The 20,288-nt window shown below is 37.1% G+C and overlaps 1 protein-coding gene across 7 annotated transcripts in view; it reads left to right on the top strand.

The window, feature by feature from the left end:
* The window catches only part of BRSK2 (BR serine/threonine kinase 2), a 585,161-nt gene that overhangs the window by 492,284 nt on the left and 72,589 nt on the right, over positions 1–20,288 (top strand). For 4 of the 7 annotated variants that reach the window (XM_070765086.1, XM_070765078.1, XM_070765069.1 and 1 more), the window contains 3 exons: positions 10,659–10,719; positions 14,425–15,037; positions 19,004–19,052. In XM_070765086.1, coding sequence (XP_070621187.1) covers positions 10,659–10,719; positions 14,425–15,037; positions 19,004–19,052 — 723 coding nt within the window. The remainder of the gene's footprint in view (positions 1–10,658; positions 10,720–14,424; positions 15,038–19,003; positions 19,053–20,288) is intronic. The other 3 variants (XM_070765110.1, XM_070765119.1, XM_070765099.1) reach the window with 1 other exon arrangement.

Below are 20,288 nucleotides of genomic sequence, written 5' to 3'. Positions count from 1 at the left end.
TCTTGTCCAACTCTTTGCCCACTAAACTCTTGTCCACTAAACTCTTTGCCCACTGTATTGTATCATCCCCAACAAATGATTATTGGCCTTTCTTCATATATTTTCAGTGTGTTTCATTGTTAAACTGCTCCTACTGTTAAAATATCTTTCTGAGGTACAATTAAAACCCGTTTCCATGTAATTAAACACATTGATTCTTATCTTCTGGAACAGCACCGCTTTCTACATGATAGCCCTTTAGATGGTTGGAGAATTACCACATCTTCTCTAGGCTAAATGTAACAGTTAATCACACGGGGTTTTTTTCCCTTTCAAACCCTTATGTTTGATTGCTTTGCTTTGCTTTAGTTGATCAGAGCATTGCTTTATTGGTCAGTGAACATCTAAAATGTACTGCCCAGCAATAGATACAATGTTCTAATTGTAATATGACTAGTACAGAATAGAGAGAAACTATGTGTTCTCTTGACTTTAAGACTACATTTTTGATGACACAGTTTAGGTTTCCATTTGCTTTTTTTTGTTTTTGTTTTGTTTGCAAAAGAATAATTCTGGAATCTATTCTTGAAGCTCCAAAGTAAAAGCTCTCATTGATCCTTTGGTCCTTTTTCATCATCTTCCTTCATTTCTCTGTCCCCTCCACCTTTGTCCTCATCTCATCTTTTGGAAGATGTCTTGATATACCATATAGTCCCTCCCTAAATGTTTCTTGTATTCAGTCCATTTTCCTTGATAAATAGGGAGTGAGAGCTGAACAGGTTTTCTTTTAGCTGCGGCACTCTCATCTTCTCTTTCAGGACGGTCAGCATATATAAGACTTGGGGTTTTGTCAAAGGAAACAACTATGACATGTCTTTTATAAGTTCCCACAGCAGTACTTCCTTTGCTTCTCAGATGAACAAAGAAGAATGAAATGAAAACTTTTCACTTCCTGTGGAATGTTTTTTAAAAAAATAATTGGTTTTAGATATTTTATTTTAAATATTAGATTTGTTCATTGCACACTGTTTATTATTGTCGTGAGCCGCCCCGAGTCTGCGGAGAGGGGCGGCATACAAATCTAATAAATTATTACTAATTATTATTATTAATTTCATACACATTTATGCAATGCACCCTTCCAAAGCACCTGAATTGTTCGCTCTGCTTTTGGCTTCTCAAAAATTATGAAAATGATAATGGGAGGGGAGCAGGGGTGGGTTCCTCCTGGTTCAGGCTGCTTTGCCCAAACTGGTAGCAGGTTTCCAGCACTGCACATGCATTGGCATTTTGTTTTTGGGGTGGTTGCAGGGTTTTTATTCAGGGTTTTTTGCACTGCGCATGTGCGCATAGCCACATGGCACAGAAGGAATGAACTGACAGCGAGGTAAGTTAGAACCCATCCCTGGAGGATAGTTTACAAGCTTCTGTGTGACTTCCCCACCAAACTCCAATTTCTTTCTCTATACACTTATTCAGTGAACTCAACTTTTGAAAGTGGCTTTCTTTTATATGTCCTGAACCTGCCTCAGTTAAACTCAATAGAAGTTGGAATATTGGAGTGAGGGAATCTTAGCAGCATCAATCAGAAATAAATTGCCATCAGTAGTCAGCAGTATCCTTTTTGCTTTTGATCTTTTCCTCCTCCATACTTCTTCTCTTTCCCCAAACTTCATTTTTCCCGACCCTTCATCATCACTTGTTCATCTGCTTTATCTGAACTAGGGTTATGAGCAAGTAAAATTTGAGAGTGAGAAGCAATAATACTAGAATAGTCAATGCCAACTTGGAGTTTTAGTGCCAACATAGATGCAACTCCTTCCCGTCTTTAAAGTTTAAGTCCTGCCTAAACAGGACTTAAACTTAATGGCCAAGTGAATTTATTTTCCAGTGAGTGATTGTTAGTCCTTTGAGGTTGTCTAGATAGGAAATACAACCAAGAGCATCAACACTCTTTTTATTGTAAGGTTACATTAAACAGAATATTGCAAGATGAAAACATCACTCTTATCCTCTCTTTAGTTTATGGAAAATTAGGAAGGGTCCCTTCTGGAATACTTCCTACATTTTCCTCCCACTTGTGGACTGAGATGCCTCTTATCCGACAATTGCTTTATATTTCTTTATCCTGAAACTTCTGATACCTGTAGCAAGTATGTAAGAAACTGAGACTCTGTGATAAAAAAGAAACCTATCCTCACCTTCTCAGCCTTTACTGAAATGAGAATGAAAAGCACCCAAAGTCCATACCTGTCGGCATAGTTCCCTCTAAGCTGAGCAGTGAGTAATCGCTCACTTAAAAATCATCATCAACTCAGAGTTTTCCAAACCTGCCCAGAAGCCGAGAGGGAAAGAGTGAGAGGGAAGGAAAGAGAGAGGAAGAGAGAGAAACAGATAGAAAAAAGAGGGGAAGGAAAAGAAAAAGAAAAAGAATGGGAGTAAGGAAGAGAGAAAGAAAATCAAAATCTAGTTTGAAACTAGCTCAACTATTTAAGTGGCATTTTGATATTGATAGAGTTGCCCTATTATGAGCTCACTGTTATAGACACACAGTACAGTATTTTATTTTGAAATTCTCTGAGGCAAAACAGGGTGGGTTTTGTATTTGTTTGTTTGTTTGTTTATTTATTTATTATTTCTGTGCCTCCCAGTCCCGAAGGGACTGCCGCTCAGACACTATACTTTTCCGCCCCCCCCCCCCCCCCAAAAAAAAAAAATTAGAGGGAACACTGCCTGTCGGGCTAAATGCAAGAATGATTTATTATTTATTTATTTATTTATTCATTAGATTTGTATGCCGCCCCTCTCCGTAGACTCGGGGCGGCTCACAACATACAATAAAACAATTCACAACAAATCTAATAAATTTAAAAAATAAAAAAAAACCCATTATTAAACCAGACATACATGATGCAAAACAATTCATGCAGAGTTCAGTTCTTTATTTGCTTATACACAAGGGACAGAATCTTGCCTAACTATACCCTTACTATTCTCACTCTACTGGATATACTCTGGGAGATGGCTACCTTGCTCTTTCGCTCTGTCTCCTATTGATCTCTGGGTGGGCTGCCTCATCTCTCCCTCCCACACTTCTCTTTCCTGGGAAACTGCCATTGTAGTCCATCATATCAGTTCTTCTCTATGGGCACTATTCACCTCAAAATGTGAACAGATCCATGAACTGTGCTGGTAGTAGTGGTGGCAGCAGTGGGGGGGTTTCAGCTAGAAAGTTTTCTTCTCTGTGAAAGAAAGGGAAACCATTGTTTGTTTATTGATAGGGTTCTAGAACTTTTTGAGGGGGACAATAAACTCAGCTGTTGGCAAGCTATAGGCAAAGAGTGAGGGGAGCTTGCGTGGTATATTATCTTTGTTCAACTGTTAACTGGCTGAAGCTGAGCAACAATTACCTGCAAGTGTGCAGTTTGCTTTGGCTCTGGAGGTGGGGAGGGCAAAGTGCAAGAGATGGGATGGTTTTAATGTGCATTGGAAAGTATTGGCAGGTAGAAGGGATGGCAATGCTTACAGGTCAGCACAGATTTTATCTGTTTATTTAAGCTGTAGAATGCAATGACTATCATTTGCTTTGTGTTTGCTTTTAAATACTACATGACAGAAGTAAAATTATTTAAAAGTGTTCTTTTTTCTGCATAGAAACACAAGACAAACAATGGCATTTTTTTTAAAAAAGTGTATATTTCTCTTTGTATAAATTATAACATTTTCTATTGGTGAGGTAAAATACAATACAGGAAGTTGTCAACTTTTCCATACATAGCACATTTAGTGATCATTTGAAGTTACGACACCACTGAAAAAAGTGACATGAAGAGTTGTCACACTTATGACCGTTGGGGTATCCCCATGGTCATGTGATCAGAATTCTGTTACTTGGCAACCATCTTGGATTTATTACAGCTGCACTGTTCCAGAATCATGTGATCACCATTTGTAACCTTCCCAGATGGCTTCCTACAAGGAAAGTGAACGGAGGAAGCCAGGTTTGCTTAGCAACTGCTTGATTCACTTAACAATGCGGTCATTCACTTCACAGCTGTTGCAAAAAAAAAGTCATAACATGTGACACAACTTATTGTGCATAACACCTGTCTTGCTTAGCAATGGAAATTTTGCAGTCAATTGTGGTCTAAGTCAAGGACTAACTGTAGAGACAAAAATGTGCTAGCCTCATTTTCTTTTCTATAAACAAGGCAGAATGATATATCTTCCCATGTTTTTTCTGAATTATTGTTTTTAAAAAACACTGAAATGCCTTATTTATTACATAAATAGTTATCTGTTTTTATTACTAGTTGTTGTTTAAAATTTCTCAAAGGATAAAGTAACAATTAAAAGCAAACTGTATGCAATTAACCTGGAGTAATCTTGTTGGAAAGACTGAGATTCTGATACTCTCCTACCCTCATACTAAACGTTAGGCTTTACAAGTCGGAACGGTGTGAGGGAAACTTCAGCTTCAGGAGATTTCTCAGTTTTATTGTGAGCAGGTGAGCTTTGCAAAATGGATGAGACAGGTGAATGAATTCAACAGTTTATATATGCATTATTCTAATTTCTAACAAATCTCTCCTTAGAGGAGTTGCTTTAATTATAACATTTATCAACAGTGGAGTTCTGTCATAAACTTGAACTAATAAAATATTTATATCACACTGCACAGTTCACCAGAGTGTGTTAAAAGAAATAATACGAGTTGTACATGTGAATCATTTGAAGGGCTTTTTTGGACAGTAATAATTATGTTGCTCAAAGCGTATAACTCCAACTGAAGAAACATCTTTTGGGCACGAACACACCTGTGCAAACAAAATAGACAAGGGCTTCCCTGTACCTTTGATGAACTTTATTTGGTGCATCCTGTTTGTAGGGGTGTTTCACTCATTTCTTAAAGAACTTAAAGTCTGCATTGGTTGCCGATCAATTTCCGGTCACAATTCAAAGTGTTGGTTATGACCTTTAAAGCCCTTCATGGCATCGGACCAGAATATCTCCGAGACCGCCTCCTGCCGCACGAATCCCAGCGACCGATTAGGTCCCACAGAGTGGGCCTTCTCCGGGTCCCGTCAACTAAACAATGTCGGTTGGCGGGCCCCAGGGGAAGAGCCTTCTCTGTGGCGGCCCCGGCCCTCTGGAACCAACTCCCCCCGGAGATTAGAACTGCCCCTACTCTTCCTGCCTTCCGTAAACTCCTTAAAACCCACCTTTGCCGTCAGGCATGGGGGAACTGAAACATCTCCCCCTGGGCACGTTCACTTTATGCATGGTATGTCTGTGTGTGTGACTGTTAGCATATGGGGTTTTTTAAATATTTAAATATTTTACATCTGTCTGATTGCTTATGATTTGTTTTTTACATGTTGTGAGCCGCCCCGAGTCTTCGGAGAGGGGCGGCATACAAATCTAAGTAATAAATAAATAAATAAATAAATAAATAAATAATAAACTTCTCTGAAAGATTTGCAAAAGTTGTAAAAGGTGTAAAATGACAAATGTTTTTGTTTTCATCCACAGAGATTCAAAGTGTCTATTAATTGTAAGAGATGTGCATGGTCAAAATCATTTGAGAAAAATTGATCTTGTGATGAAACTAAAGGCCACCAGAGATTAGAAAGGTTACATGGAAATGGCTATTTCTTTTTCCATAATTGTATCAATCTGGCGTTGATGAAAGGCCCTTTTCTCAGATTAGATTGTTGCTTTATTCTTCCTTTTGTTCACCCAATGTGATTACAAAGCATGGTAATAGATTACCCCGTGGAGTTGCTGAAAAAGCAGGATTTCTATCAATCCCCAGCACCAGTGTTCTTTCATCCTAATGTCGCTTTAGGTCATTTTCATAAGAAAGGTCTCACCCCAGTTTTATTTAAACTGGTCTTAATTTTGTCTGGTTGGAAAAGAACAAGCAGAGAGTCATATTCCATTTGAAATTATAAATGCCATTGTTAGATAGCACTAGATGAATAGTAAAATCTATATTTTCTTCATTACAGCTATGTGGTACATAGAAGAAAATATACATGAAGAAAATATAGATTTTACTCTTCATCTAGTGAAGAGCAAAATCCATATTTTCTTCATTATAGCTATTTGTTTTCAGGCACTGAACTGAAATTTTATTCCTGGATCAGTTCAGAGGTTATTTTATAAATAAGCTTTGAGTTAATTAAGGTTTGATATCCCATTTATATGTAGCTGAATACAGATTAATTGACACAACTCTTTGTTTAATCAGCAATCATGAACAGCCAATATATGGGCCTGATAAATATCAACACATACATTCCTCTCCGTAACTTCAGAATTGTAAATTTTGGCAGAACAGTTTTGTGGGTTCTTTAAGACGAGGGTTTTATTTTGCAAGCTCCCATACCTCCCAAAAGAAAAAAAGAGCATTTTGCAAATCTCTCTCACACAAACACCTTTCTCCTTTTTCATCTTTCCTCTCTACGGCCCCCCAACAATAATTTTATTGACTGTCTGCTCCAAACTTTCTTTATCTCTATGTCTTTTATCATTTTAACCATTATTTTTTTGACATGTGTGCATAGCACTATTTCATATTGCCTTCCAACACAATTTCCCAGGCTTATATACATGGGAGAGAATGTGAAAGTATACTGAATGTGGTATACTTTCATGATTGCGTAATTCACCTTGAAATTATGCCTGATGGCCCTGTAGGCTGTTCCTCACCGAGTCCACATGACAAACCTAAAGTTCCCCTGAAAGCATTCACCTCAATGAGCAGCTAATATAAGATTTTCCTTAAGTTTCATGAGGTGTCAAAATAGCCATCCTTTCATTCCATTGCAGGCAGTTTATAGAATAACTGATGCCTTGTCAAATAGAAGGATTTCAAATAGAAGCACTACACTGATAAGTGCCAATCTTCCCTTCTCCCATATAAAATTACTTTACAGAGAGAGTGGCCCAGACACATGTGTACAAACCCTTGCGTTTGTCCTTTAAGTTACAAAGACAATTGTTTGAACATTTGGCTTCTATATGGTGATTTCCCTTCAAGATCATTTTACGGAAGAGAAGGATTTTGATTTAGAGGCATGTTTCCTATGAGAGTAATTCTCCCCCAGTTTTGAATCCCAAGTTGTAGGAAATAAGCCATTTCTGTAATAATTTCATATGCAAAAGAGGCAGCTACATAAATATAAGTCTTTGGTTGAAAAATGGGCTATGCGTGTATATAAAATAACTCTTTTAAGTTTCCATGCATGATCTGCTTCAAACTTTCTACACTTCTCTCTTAATTGCCAATACAGTGGTACCTCTACTTATGAACTTAATTCGTTCTGGGACCAGGTTCTTAAGTAGAAAAGTTTGTAAGAAGAACCAGTTTTTTCCATAAGATCAATGTAAAAGCAAAAAATGTGCGCTATTGGGGAGACCACAGGGAGGGTGGAAGCCCTGTTTCCTCCCAGGAGATTCCTAGAGAGGCCCCATGGAAGCTTCTCCCTGCCTTTTCTGGTTACAGTTTCAGAGGCTCAGGTTTGTAAGTGGAAAATGGTTCTTGAGAAGAGGGAAAAAAATATTGAACACCCGGTTCTTATCTAGAAAAGTTCATAAGTGTTCTGTCGAGCTCTCTGTTAGAATCCTCCCGAAAATTCACAGATACAAATTTAAGACACACACATGTTTGAAAATTCAAAACAATGTTCTTTATACCGAAAATTCAGATAAACTAAGCACTTTTTTTGTATAGCAAAGAGCAGTGGTCTCCAAACAAACTGGTAATTTGTACAAGTCCCTTATCAGTTCTGAGATACTTAGCTTGCAGCTGTGAGGCAATTCAAAGTCCTTCTTCTTTCACAAAGTGAAACACACTTTGCTCTGGTTTAATTTCAAAGCGGGGGAAAATCAGCACACAAAGGTCGAAGTCAGCAAGGCAGGCACGAAACAAAACAATCAGATAATCCTCCACAATGGCCAAACCCACAGACTGCTATTTATAGCAGCCTCACTAATTACCACAGCCCCACCCAACCACAGGTGGCCTCATTTTCTTTGATAATAATCTCTCAGTTGTTGCTGCCTATGCATCGCTCTCCCCATGTGTGGCTGTATCATTAACTCTTGTTCCGAATCCAAGGAGGAGCTAGATAATTGATCTCCTTCTGAGCTGTCTGCCACACTCTCCTCCTCCCTGTCACTCATGTCTTCTTGGTCAGAGGAGCCTTCATCAGCAGATTCCACTGGGAGCAAAACAGGCCTGCGGCATGTGGATGTCTCCCCCACATCCACAGTCCTTGGGGCAGGAGCTGGGCCAGAACTAACCACAACAATAACTAAAGGCGTTCTTAGGTAGAAGTACCACTATACTGTGTTTTGTTCAGTGAAAATAACTTTCTTCTCCCCTCCCCCCAAAATTGGCCATTTCCCTCTCCCCCCCACCAGATTTGGCAATAAAATAATCCAGTGCCATATAGATTAGATCTAAGGAAGTGACCATTTATAACGTTCCTCATAGTTAGCTGCTTTTTATTCAGTTTGTATTTCTTCTACAATATCTCATTTTCAGGTGGGTGGGGTGAGAAAAAACCTCTCAATCTGAACCTTGGTTTTTTGCATTCTTACATGTGGAACTTTAATATTCTTTTCATAAAATGTGTGTGATGTTACTAATATTTGGTTGAAAATGGTGAAAAAAATGCACTGATGATGTATAGATGTTTTTTTAAAATCTAGCTGCCTCTTTATACATTACACAACACACACACACATTGATGTATGAAAGGAATTTTGCTCATGTGCACTTTTAATAGCACCAGTGAACAATAAGGAGCTCCACTGAACCTTCAGCTAAATAAAGTCCAGTTGTTTCACATGGACTATATAATTAGGAAGAAGGAAAATTTAGATACGGAAATAAATAACATAAAAATATATTTTATTTCAAGTCAGGATATTTTCAACAAAAAGACCCATCAGCAAGATTAACTTGGAATGGTAAAAAATGCACCATTGAAAACCTGAAAGATCAGGTTAGGAATAGTTTATCATGGAGAAAAATCTACATGGTGACTAGGAGTTGGCAACAACTGAATAGGATAAAGATCATTTGCACAAACAACTGCAATATTTTTCACAATATTACATTTTTCTACATTTGCATGATTTTTAACAAAGAGAAGGAAGTTATGAGTGAGCTTGTTATCAAGCAAATCTTAATAACAGAATATTTCCCATGAAATGATTTGTAATTAACATTGAAATTCTGACAAGGATATGTTATTCAGAACTACATTTTCCCTTATTTTTTACATTCCTGAATCCAAAAGCAAGCCAAAATGACACAAACACAACAAATTTAAAATACAGCTTTTCAACAGGAACTCAGCTTACAGACAAACATTTCTGCAATCACTTCAAAGAACTTTCCAAGTACTGTATACAGTATCTGTTACCTCCTATTCCCCAGTTAAGGATGTGACAGTACTAGATTGGTAGATTGGAATGATCATTCATCTATCCTATAAAGTATACATTCGTCATTGGGAATGAGAATCTACAAATATAATACCTGTATTTTATTGCACTGTACCTATAAAGATTATAGCACTGAGAACATCACATCTTTCCTGGTATATCATCTAGACCAATTCTACGTTTGTCTACTGTTTTCACTCAGAAATGACTTAATGATGAGGATGATGATCATGGGCCATTAAGTCATTGTCAGTTCTTAGCACCCACGTAGATAAATATTCTTTCCATGATGTTCTGTCCATAGCCTGGTCATCCCTATTGCCACTGAACTGAGTCCATTCATCTTGGTGTTAATCGTCCTCTTCTTTTCCTTTCCATCTTTTTCATCATTGGACCCTTCTCTAGAGAAGGTCTTTGTGTTACTTGTCTGAAGTAGGATAATTTGAGCCTGGTCATTTGAGCCTCAAATGAGGATTCTGGGTTGATTTGTTAGATGATCCGTTGATTTATTTTCATGGCTACTATGACATTCTCAGGAATCTTCTCCAACACCTAAGTTCACCTAATATTCTTTCTATTTTGCTTCTTGTAAACTATGCAATAGCATTTAAAATAGGACATTAAATATTTCTGTAGCTAGGCCATCTTTGTGGCTTAGTCTTTTGAATATTATCTAATCACCATTTAATTCTTAGCCTATCTGATTTTGAGTGGCTTTAGATGACAAATGTCTATATTTGGGGTTTTGTTCAGCTGGAATTTGTGGGTGTATCATTTAGTAAATAATTCACAATTTTTACTTATAAAAACCTGGCACTGTTAAACATTCTGTCTGCCGTTCTGTTCTAATCTTTTATTCTTTTTTATTAAACTTAAATTGATACTGAATTTCTGATGAATATTAGACATATAGTCGAACCACTATTATTAACGATTATACATTCTTATATTTTATGGAGCATATTTTATCATTTAGATAGCTTAGTAGTAGCACAAGAATTTTATTCACGTCTCTGAACTTTTATGTCATTTTATGCAGATATTCAATCAGAATAACTGTCTTCCTTTGTGGATAAGTACTCTTTGAAAAGCATATGTCAGATCTATATGAGGCTTCTTTATAGGGGCATGAACTTATGGATATTAAATGTAGCAATAACTGCCCTGTGTAATGTGTTTTTGACAGGGATTTCTCAGATTTTATTTTGTCTATTTAGGTCTCGTTCAATCAGTGGAGCTTCATCTGGCCTATCTACCAGCCCTCTCAGTAGTCCAAGGGTAAGTGAAATTGTTTGGAGGTCATAACTTTAATAATCTTCATTTGAGCTAGGGAAGGTGTAATTAACATTTGTCCATGGTTTTATGGGTGGGTTTGTCAGCCAGGAAACTTGAAGCGAGAAAAAAAATCACAATATTTGTATATATAGTATGTTGTATATATTATGAACAGAGAGATAAAGAGAATCAAACTGTAATTATTTTTTACAGATACTGTACACTCATGTGTGAAAGCACTTTTGTTCATGCATTATTTAGTACTACATTGTTTAATTTGTGCCTGCCTCACTCACTACTTATATTGTTGCTACCTAAAGTAGCTTTATTTCCTAGCATGGTGGCAGATATAAAATACTGTTGGAGAGATTATGGCATGATGAGAAGAACATCTGCTACTCATTGCAAATTCAGCATGAGGCACTGAACCATAAAAATTAGAGCTACTTTGGGACTGAAAAGCACAGCTGAACAGTCTTTGAAAAACAATGAAATCTAGTCAGTGCAGGAATCATACGAAGTTGGATTAGGAAATTGTTAGTGTGAAAATGAAAATAACTGAAACATTAAAGAAGAATGATGTAGGAAGAAGAAGCGATTGTATAACTACAGAGTGTAGAATGTCCCTGGGGATAAACGGGGATTCTCTTTTGCAAAGCCACCTTGCCCTTTTTCGTCATTTAGCAAGCCAAGGACTTCCTTCTTAATCAGTGGCAGTTGTCTTTTCAAGAATTACAAAACCATTAGAGAAGTTATGGACTTGAGGTTAATGGCAAATTGGATGGTCATATGTAGATCATTCTTCTTTGAAGCTAAGCCACTTTCTTTGATACAGTTCTTTTAAACAATATGTTCCATCCCAGGTCAATGAAACAGATACATCTTTTTGGAGAACTTAATAAGTAGGATAGAAAAAGAGAGAAGTTCCCAGAGCATGAAGCTGTAACTTCTCTTGCATTACAGTGCTCTCTTGGTTTTCCATCTTTCTGATTTACAAGTAATCCCTGAAATTTTGGTTCTGAAACCTCATTGCACATTCAATTTGAAAAAAACAATCCCATTTAATTTAATATAGGAATGAGTGGTCTAATCTTTCAGATTCTGGATAAGACCTGATCTTATAATGTCTCTTTTGCTTTATGCCAAGTCATAATAATGATTGAAGAATAATAAATTAAATGTAGTTGTTCCAGAGAGCTAAGTGTAGAGTTGAGGAGCTAAGCAGCACTAGCTACTCAAAAGATTATGATTTGAAATGGAAAATGTATTTTAGAAATATAAATTATAAGGTTGTGTTTTAAAGAGCCTGTACAGTAGACAGTAGAACCTTCAAGGCAACAACAAATTATTCATTAATTTAAATGGAATTAGGTTCTCCCAGAGAAAATTGTCCCAAAACTTTTCAGAAAGATTTTGGAGATTAGTAATGGTTGATTATATGATTAGTAATATATTTATTAATATATTATAAAACTATATCTCATTGTTGTTATCACTATGCCTTTATGAGAGATGTATTTTTAATGTTAGTAAATACAGATTAGTTCTGAAGAACATTGCATATTTAAGTAGGAAAAAATAGTCCTATCCAAAATGTTCTCCATTTTTTTTCAGTTCTCTTTGAAGATATATAAAAATATTTTCCTGTCAGGTTTTGCATTTTCTCAGGAAAAAATATGACATATTTTGAGAGATTATAAGTGTTTTAAAACAACCCAGATGGGGAAAAAAAGAAATCAAATCAAAATAAAAACACAAAAAATTAAAACCAACAATTAAAGTGAACTGAAATCAAACATTAAAAATCTGCTATTTATCTGCCAGTTATTGTTAAACCCAATAAAGACAATGACCAAGTATTGTAATTTGAAATATGAGGATGGGATAACTGCAATGTGGCCCCTTCTATTCCCAAATTCTTTTGATTATCCAATAGTATATCACAATTAAAAACCATCTAAGTGATGAAGAAAAACCAATAGAATTATATTCCTATTTCCAAATTCCAGATAAATCAACTGAATCAATTTGTCTCCATTTGCCTTCATATCATGCACAAAAATAGAGTTAGATTATAATTTTATGCAGTTGTAGCTTCTTAAATAGTATTAACTATTTGACCCCTAAAATTACAAAAAAATACATTTGTATGAGTATTTTATTCAGATATTGATACAATTTTCAGGTTCTTTTCTTTCAGAATTTTCAGTTGCAAATTTTCAAATTTTCAATTATAGTTACAATTTTCACTTATAAAATGAAGACCAAAAACAGGGTTTTTGCTTTGATATTTCAAACTCCATTTATTGCTTATAACAGTACCTTTTTTAGAAATGTGTCAATTTCTATTTTGAAATATCTTAGCATATTTTATAAATAATTCATAATCTCTAATAATGTTTTTTCAGTTTCAGTTTGTTTTTTAATAGTAGAGTTTCCTTTTTTTTTGTTTCATTTGTAGTGACTGGTGAATACTATCACTTTATTTTTGTTTATAACCAGATCCAAATATTAGAATGCTTCATTATCCAATGAAAGTAGGAATATTTGTGCAAATCTGATTTGTTGATCATTATGGGGATTCATCATTAAACACCATTTTTCTCTGAAGAATTCCTTTCAAAAGCCTAACATAGAAAACTAAATTCTTTTCTCTGGGTAGAAGGTCAAGGAGGAAGGGAAAGGATCTGCAAGAACAATTATCTTTCTTTTGTATGCGCGCGCGCGCACACACACACACACACACACACACACTGGTGTCCCTTTGAAAGAAATGGAGAGAAATCGTCAATGTAGTAATTTATGGGCCTTTATTGCTACCTATTGTGCACATATTGTTTTTTATCTGCATTTCCCTGCTGTGTTTGGTTGTAGTAGACAGTTTGATCTGGGAGAGGGCAAACTCAGCCTATATACCTACAATCTGGTTGTTGCTGTGGTTTGAATGGTCTTCCTTCCCCATCCTCACCTCTCTTCAGCCTTGTCCTTCTCTCCCTGCGAGATACAGACCAGCTCAGAGGTATGGCAGTTTTTGAGGGTGAAGGTTCATTCTCAGATCTTGTGGGTTGGTCTCCGAACGTTTCATTACCAGGCTAGGTAACAACTTCAGAGGATATTAGGGGATGTCAGTGTCAGCAGTGTCAGTGTTCCCTTATAAACAGAACACTGATATCCCTAAACTTCAGTGAAGATGTTACCTAGCCTGGTAACTAAATGTTTGGAAACCAACCCACAAACTCTGAGAATGAATCTTCACCTTCATCCTATACCTGAGCTACAAATATTCACCACTATGGCAGTTTTTCTCTGCACAGCTTCCCTGGTTCTCCCTACCCTGTTGTTTTCAGTTTGTTTTCTTCCATATTTGTTTTTGCTGTGTGATTTTTCTTTGCTGACACATGGTTGGTTAATATAATAAAGCTTGTGACAAAATTGTTTTCACTACCGCTACTGCTGTTTTTTTATTATGCTGTGTTCCCGGCTAACTGCATGTTTTTTTTGTGTTTGTGTTTGTGTTTTGTTTCTTTGCAAACCCTTAACCCCCCACCCCCTTTACCCTCATCGCCATAACTCATATCTCTTTGTAATGCGCACAATTGCAACTGAAATGGGCTTTTTTTCTCCATTCACCCATGGGATGTGTGTGTGCGTACGTATGTCTTGCTTTTCTTGCTGTGCATGGGTACTCACTCTGTATGTGTCTTGTAGCCTCTCAGAAAATTTTTCATCCCCCCTCAGATTCCTGATCTCCCTGTCACTCCCCGCCCCCAACCCTCCCTGGACTCTGATGCTTGTAGGAACACTTCCAGAACTGGACATGTTCTGCAACCAAAGCCAGCACTTCAACCCAATCCAAGGACACAAACTTTGCCTTCCAAGAGCAAATTGGCTGAAAAACCACTTCAGTCTACTAAATCTAACCCACTCCCTTCTAATAATATTATTGTCCCTCCATCCCAGAATACCCCTTCACAGAATACTCAGGGTCGTCCACCTGCTTCTGGGTGTAACCCACAACTGGCTGTTTCTATGGTGCCGACCAACCCTATGTCTCCGGTTAGGTTGCTCCCTTCCAGTACTGACCCAAGCACCAAATCTATCCCCATCATACAGGTTACCCCTCACCCCTCTCCAAGGGGCAGTCCCCTCCCTACCCCCAAGGGGACACCTGTCCATACGCCAAAGGAGAGCCCAGCGGGCACACCCAACCCTACGCCACCATCCAGCCCCAGCATTGGAGGAATGCCCTGGAGAACACGGCTCAACTCAATCAAGAACAGCTTTCTGGGATCGCCTCGCTTTCATCGCAGGAAATTGCAAGGTACAAATCTTCCAAAAGTATGGCAATTTAAGACTGACAAGTTAACATGTAAAATAATGTAAAGAAGGGCTGACTGACAGATGACAATCATACTTAGCATTGATAGGAAAATCAGACTTCCCTGATAACTATTTGGCTATGTTATTATTCATATAATGACCTTCCTGTGGTTTTACAAGTATGTCCTAATAACCAGAAGTACTCAATTTCTGATTTTTTTTCCTGACCCTGAGAATGAAAAATCAACCTTTAAAAAAAAAGGTGTAACCTGGGTTTGATACTTGTAAAACATAGTTCTGTTGTGATGCTTGAAATAAAATAGATCCAATTGAGAAGCTGGAACTAACAATGAAATGATAACAATCATGTGCTGTTGGGCTTCTTTTTACAAAATATGCAAGTTACAATTCACTTGCATTATCATCTTAAGGGAACAAAGATATCTAAAGGAACTTTATGGAAATTGTACTTTAAGGTTTTTGTCCATATATATCTATATAAAAGAGTATGTGCCAAATTATTTTAATATTACAAATGTGGTAGGGATGGTAATACTGTCTGGCATCACCATTCTGTAGATTCTACTTGCATCTTAGATATTGGTACTTGCTTCAGGACTAGTTCTTTTTTTCTTGAAGAGCATGTTATTGCTTTCAGACCCAGGTTTTAATTGAAAAATAGTATGTGAATTAGTGTAAAAACATTTGCCTTGAACACATTTCTAATTTTGAAAAAAAAAACAGTGCTTACTTGATAAATGGCTTTTTGCAAAATAGGAAAACTCTTTAGCAACATGGGATTCATTTAGTTATGCCGTAGACTGATTTTTCCCAGTCACAGACTCAAGACTTCAAAAACCAACAGCTGTTGCTGAAAAAGATGAAAAATTTAATTTACATTATATGATAATACTGCAGTTCATGAACGATTCAAAATGCCCATTAGAGAAAGAGAATTGAAATTAGGAGGGTGGGGAAAACATTCTGGGAAAACTCAGAAGCTTGTATTTCTTTTACATTTAGTTTTCTTTCATTTAAGAATCTTGTAGAGACTAGGGTTATACAGCAACAACAACAAATAACCAATTGCATTGTAGAATCCCCCTCCCACCAAATCAGATTGAAATGGCTGTATTTGTGAACAAGGAACACTGTTGAATATGGTGGAACACTGCTTTTTAAAACAAGTTTACTAATGCTTGGAGGCAGTGAAGGGCCACACTTCTTACCTCCTGCTGGAGCTCCCTCGGAGTCCATCATGGACACGAGATTTGGCTTCTGTGCATGCATAGCAATCCAAATTTTGCACAAGGATGCATGCAAGAACAAGATTTTGACTATTTTCGCCAATATTTCGCCAGTGAAAATAGCCAAAATCTAGCTCTCACGCACATCTTTGCATTAGATTTCGCTTGCTGCGTGTGTGTCGGGGGTAAGTCGGGGCGCACTGCGGGGGTGTCAGGGTGTCAACTGCACACGGATCTGGTATTTTCCTACCAGAGCTGCACACTTGGGAGCACCGGATGCTGCCCGCCACTGCTTGGAGGCTTCCTTAATTATTATTAAGGCAATGAAATTCAGGAGAGACATATAATTGAACAAGCATAGCCCTTATGTGGCCCAGAAGGATCATAATTAAGTGAAGAATTATTACCCTGCATAAAGGTCCTAAACGAAGCAGAATAAACCTCCAACCTGACTAATCTTTTTACACATAGTAGAATTCACATAGCATTTATTACACATGGACCTAGTATGGCACGTCTTTTTTTGGAAAAAAAGGTAAATGATCCACGATTGCTTCTGTGATTCATGATTTAGTTGGTGCATGTTAATCACGATACCATTTTGATCTGAAAAATCACTGGCAATTTCAAATAATTTTGCTAAATGACTCATACTTAGAGTATTCTCAGTAAAATCACTATTATTTAATGAGGCTAAACAATTTCCTGTAAAATACGTGAGTCCTTTTTTCAGTTTTCTTTCATGTTGCATGAACTGAGATGCACTAATCTTTAGGTAAGGCACTAGACAAATATGCCAGGGCCCCAGGGTTACTTTAATTTATGAAAGGACACAACTGTTGCTTTTGTAGATTCATATGTAAATACGAAAAGAATAGAATAGAATTTTATTGGCCAGGTGTGATTGGACACACAGGGAATTTGTCTTGGTGCATATGCTCTCAGCGTACATAAAATAAAATATACATTTGTCAAGAATCATATGGTACGACACTTAATGCTTGTCATAGGGGTCAAATAAGCAATGAAGAAGCAATATTAATAAAAATCTTAGGATATAAGCAACAAGTTGCAGTCATACAGTCAACATGGGAGGAAATGGGTGATAGGAATGATGAGAAAAACTAGTAGAATAGAAGTGCAGATTTAGTAGAAAGTCTGACAGTGTTGAGAGAATTTATTTGTTTAGTAGAGTGATGGCGTTTGGAAAAAACTGTTCTTGTGTCTAGTTGTCTTGGTGTGCAGTGCTCTGTAGCGACGTTTTGAGGGTAGGAGTTGAAACAGTTTGTGTCCAGGATGTGAGGGGTCAGTAGATATTTTCCATGCCCTCTTTTTGACTCGTGCAGTATACAGGTCCTCAATGGAAGGCTGGTTGGCAGCAATTGCTTTTTCTGCAGTTCTGATTGTCCTCTGAAGTCTGTGTCTGTCCTGTTGGGTTGCAGCACCAAACCAGACAGTTATAGAGGTGCAGGTGACAGACTCAATGATTCCTCTGTAGAGGAAAGCATGTCCTATCAATGAAGATTCCCACATTTTTAAATCTAATACTAGTTTAAGTAAGTGATGGCAAACCATTTTTTCCTTGGGTGCCGAAATAGTGTGCACACGCACTATTGCCAATACCCATAATTCAATGCCTGGGGAGGGCGAAAACAGCTTCCCCCTCCCCCTAGAGGCCGTCTGGAGACTGGAAATGGCCTGTTTCCCAACTTCTGGTGGGCCCAGTAGGCTTGTGTTTCACCCTCCCCAGGCTCCAAAGGCTCCACCTGGAGGCTCTCTAGAAGCCCAAAACACCCTCCCAGAGTCTCTGTGCAAGTCAAAAATCAGCTGGCCAGCACACACATGCACATTGAAGCTGAGCTAGGGCAATGGCTTGAGTGCCAGCAGATATGGCTCCACATGCCACCTGTGGCACCCATGCCATAGGTTCGCCATCACTGGCATAGGGAATTGACTCATTTCCATCTTTGCTTGTTCTGCACTGAAATATTGTCTGTTTTGAGATTATTTCAGTTTCAAGGGAAAACAGGAATAATATACAATTTCTTACAAGTACAGGTAATCAATAGTTACAGTAGCATTGAAAAAAAGTGACTTATGACTATTTCCCACACTTGCGACCCTTGCAGCAACCCCTGGGTCATGTGATATATATTGGGATACTTGACAACTGGTTCACATTTATGACAATTGCAGTGTCCCAGGGTCATGTGACAAGTCAAAGTCAATGGAGAAACCAGATTCATTTAATAAATCATGTTACTAATTCAACAACTGCAGTGATTCATTTAACAAATGTGAAACAAAAAGTTGTAAAATGGGGTAAAACTCACTTAATACATTTCTCACTTAGCAACATAAATTTTGGGTTCAATTATGGTCCTAAATCAAAGACTAACTGTAATCAGGCTGCTTTTGCCACATGTACCATGTACTAAATTTTAGTTGTCTGCATGTTAGAGCCTCTTGTACATAATACAATCAAGATAAATATGTTGAGTTACTTGAAGGAATCAGCACCAATCTATAATTTATAAGGATTAAGTTAATTATTCAAATTAGATACATTTTAAGGCAGCATTGGGATGAATTTAAAGCATAGATTATTAGAAATTAAGACAGTCACAAATACTTGAGTAATATTCATGGAATAAAGGAGACTTTATTTTCTTCTTTTCTTTTCCATTTTTCTACTTCTCTGTGTCTGGATATATATATAGTACCTACGCCAGAAGAGATGTCCAATTTAACTCCAGAATCTTCCCCAGAGTAAGTAATTTATTTTAATATTATAGCTATCACTACTACTTTGATTTCAATGCAATCGATGGAAAAATTGCAGCAAAATATGATATTGTATATCCCGCATTCCCAACAGACTAAATTACCTAGCTTAATGCAAACTACAATAAGATATGCAAATAGATAACAAACTGTAGAAATCCTGATGTTTCAAAGAATATTTTTAGTAAACTAACTGCAGTAGTTTAAAGAAAGAGGTAAGTTCACCTGTCTGTCTGATTAAGTTAGAAAATTATTTGTGACCCCAAATGTGAGATGTGTTTAATCATAATAAAAACATATCCATTATGCTATTCAATTTGCAGTCTTCTGAATCATATCTAAGTCTATTACACTGTGATGAAAAACCAATGAATAAAAATGACAGTTAGTTGATCATTATATCTGGCGTTTCTCATAACCTGAAACATTTTAAGCAAAACTTTAATCCATTATTCATTTGCATAATTAATTGATATTACCACCAATTTCACTCCTGCTGGTATTACAACTCTTCCTTTAGGCATTTCACGGCCTGTAGTAACAATACACTAATCCTCTCATTCTCATTCCATGTAAAAAAGGAAATAAAATTAGTTGTGTTCAGTCCTCTCTACCTCCATGCCTTTTCTTCATGTTGCATGCATCTGTACAATCATATACTAAAAAAACCCTCCAAACCAACAAGTTTCAAGGGTTTGTATGAGGTAAATATGAAAAGGCTTTGTACTATCTTTCTCTCAAAAAACCTAAAGATCAGAAATGGGAAGATGCTGCAAAAAGGAATTATTGCAAATGGTTATCAACAAGCTCTTCAAAACCAAAACACTTTAAATAAATGTGTCAGCATTCTAAATAGCACCTGAGAAATAAATGAAGTCCAAGTCCAATTCTCTTAATCAGAGCTCGATTTATTAACAGAACCATGTTGGTTATGCCATAGTCTGTGGAGAGGGGCGGCATACAAATCCAATAAATGAATGAATGAATGGATGAATGAATGAATGAATGAATGAATGAATGAATGAATGAATAAATAAATAGTCATTCCGAATGTGAATACTTCCCAGAATCCCACCTAGGTTAAGGTTCATCTTACATCCCCACGCCCACAAGTTCATCACGTGAGCCAGTCCTTGTGCAGGGGCTTATTAACTTCGTCTTCTCTTCAGTTGAGGCAGAACAAACGGGGACCTTGGCTCAGAGAAAGGAATCTTTGGTTGT

Source organism: Erythrolamprus reginae, chromosome 1, assembly GCF_031021105.1.
Source record: "Erythrolamprus reginae isolate rEryReg1 chromosome 1, rEryReg1.hap1, whole genome shotgun sequence".
Lineage (NCBI taxonomy): Eukaryota > Metazoa > Chordata > Lepidosauria > Squamata > Dipsadidae > Erythrolamprus > Erythrolamprus reginae.
This window is presented reverse-complemented; position numbering and strand designations above follow the sequence as displayed.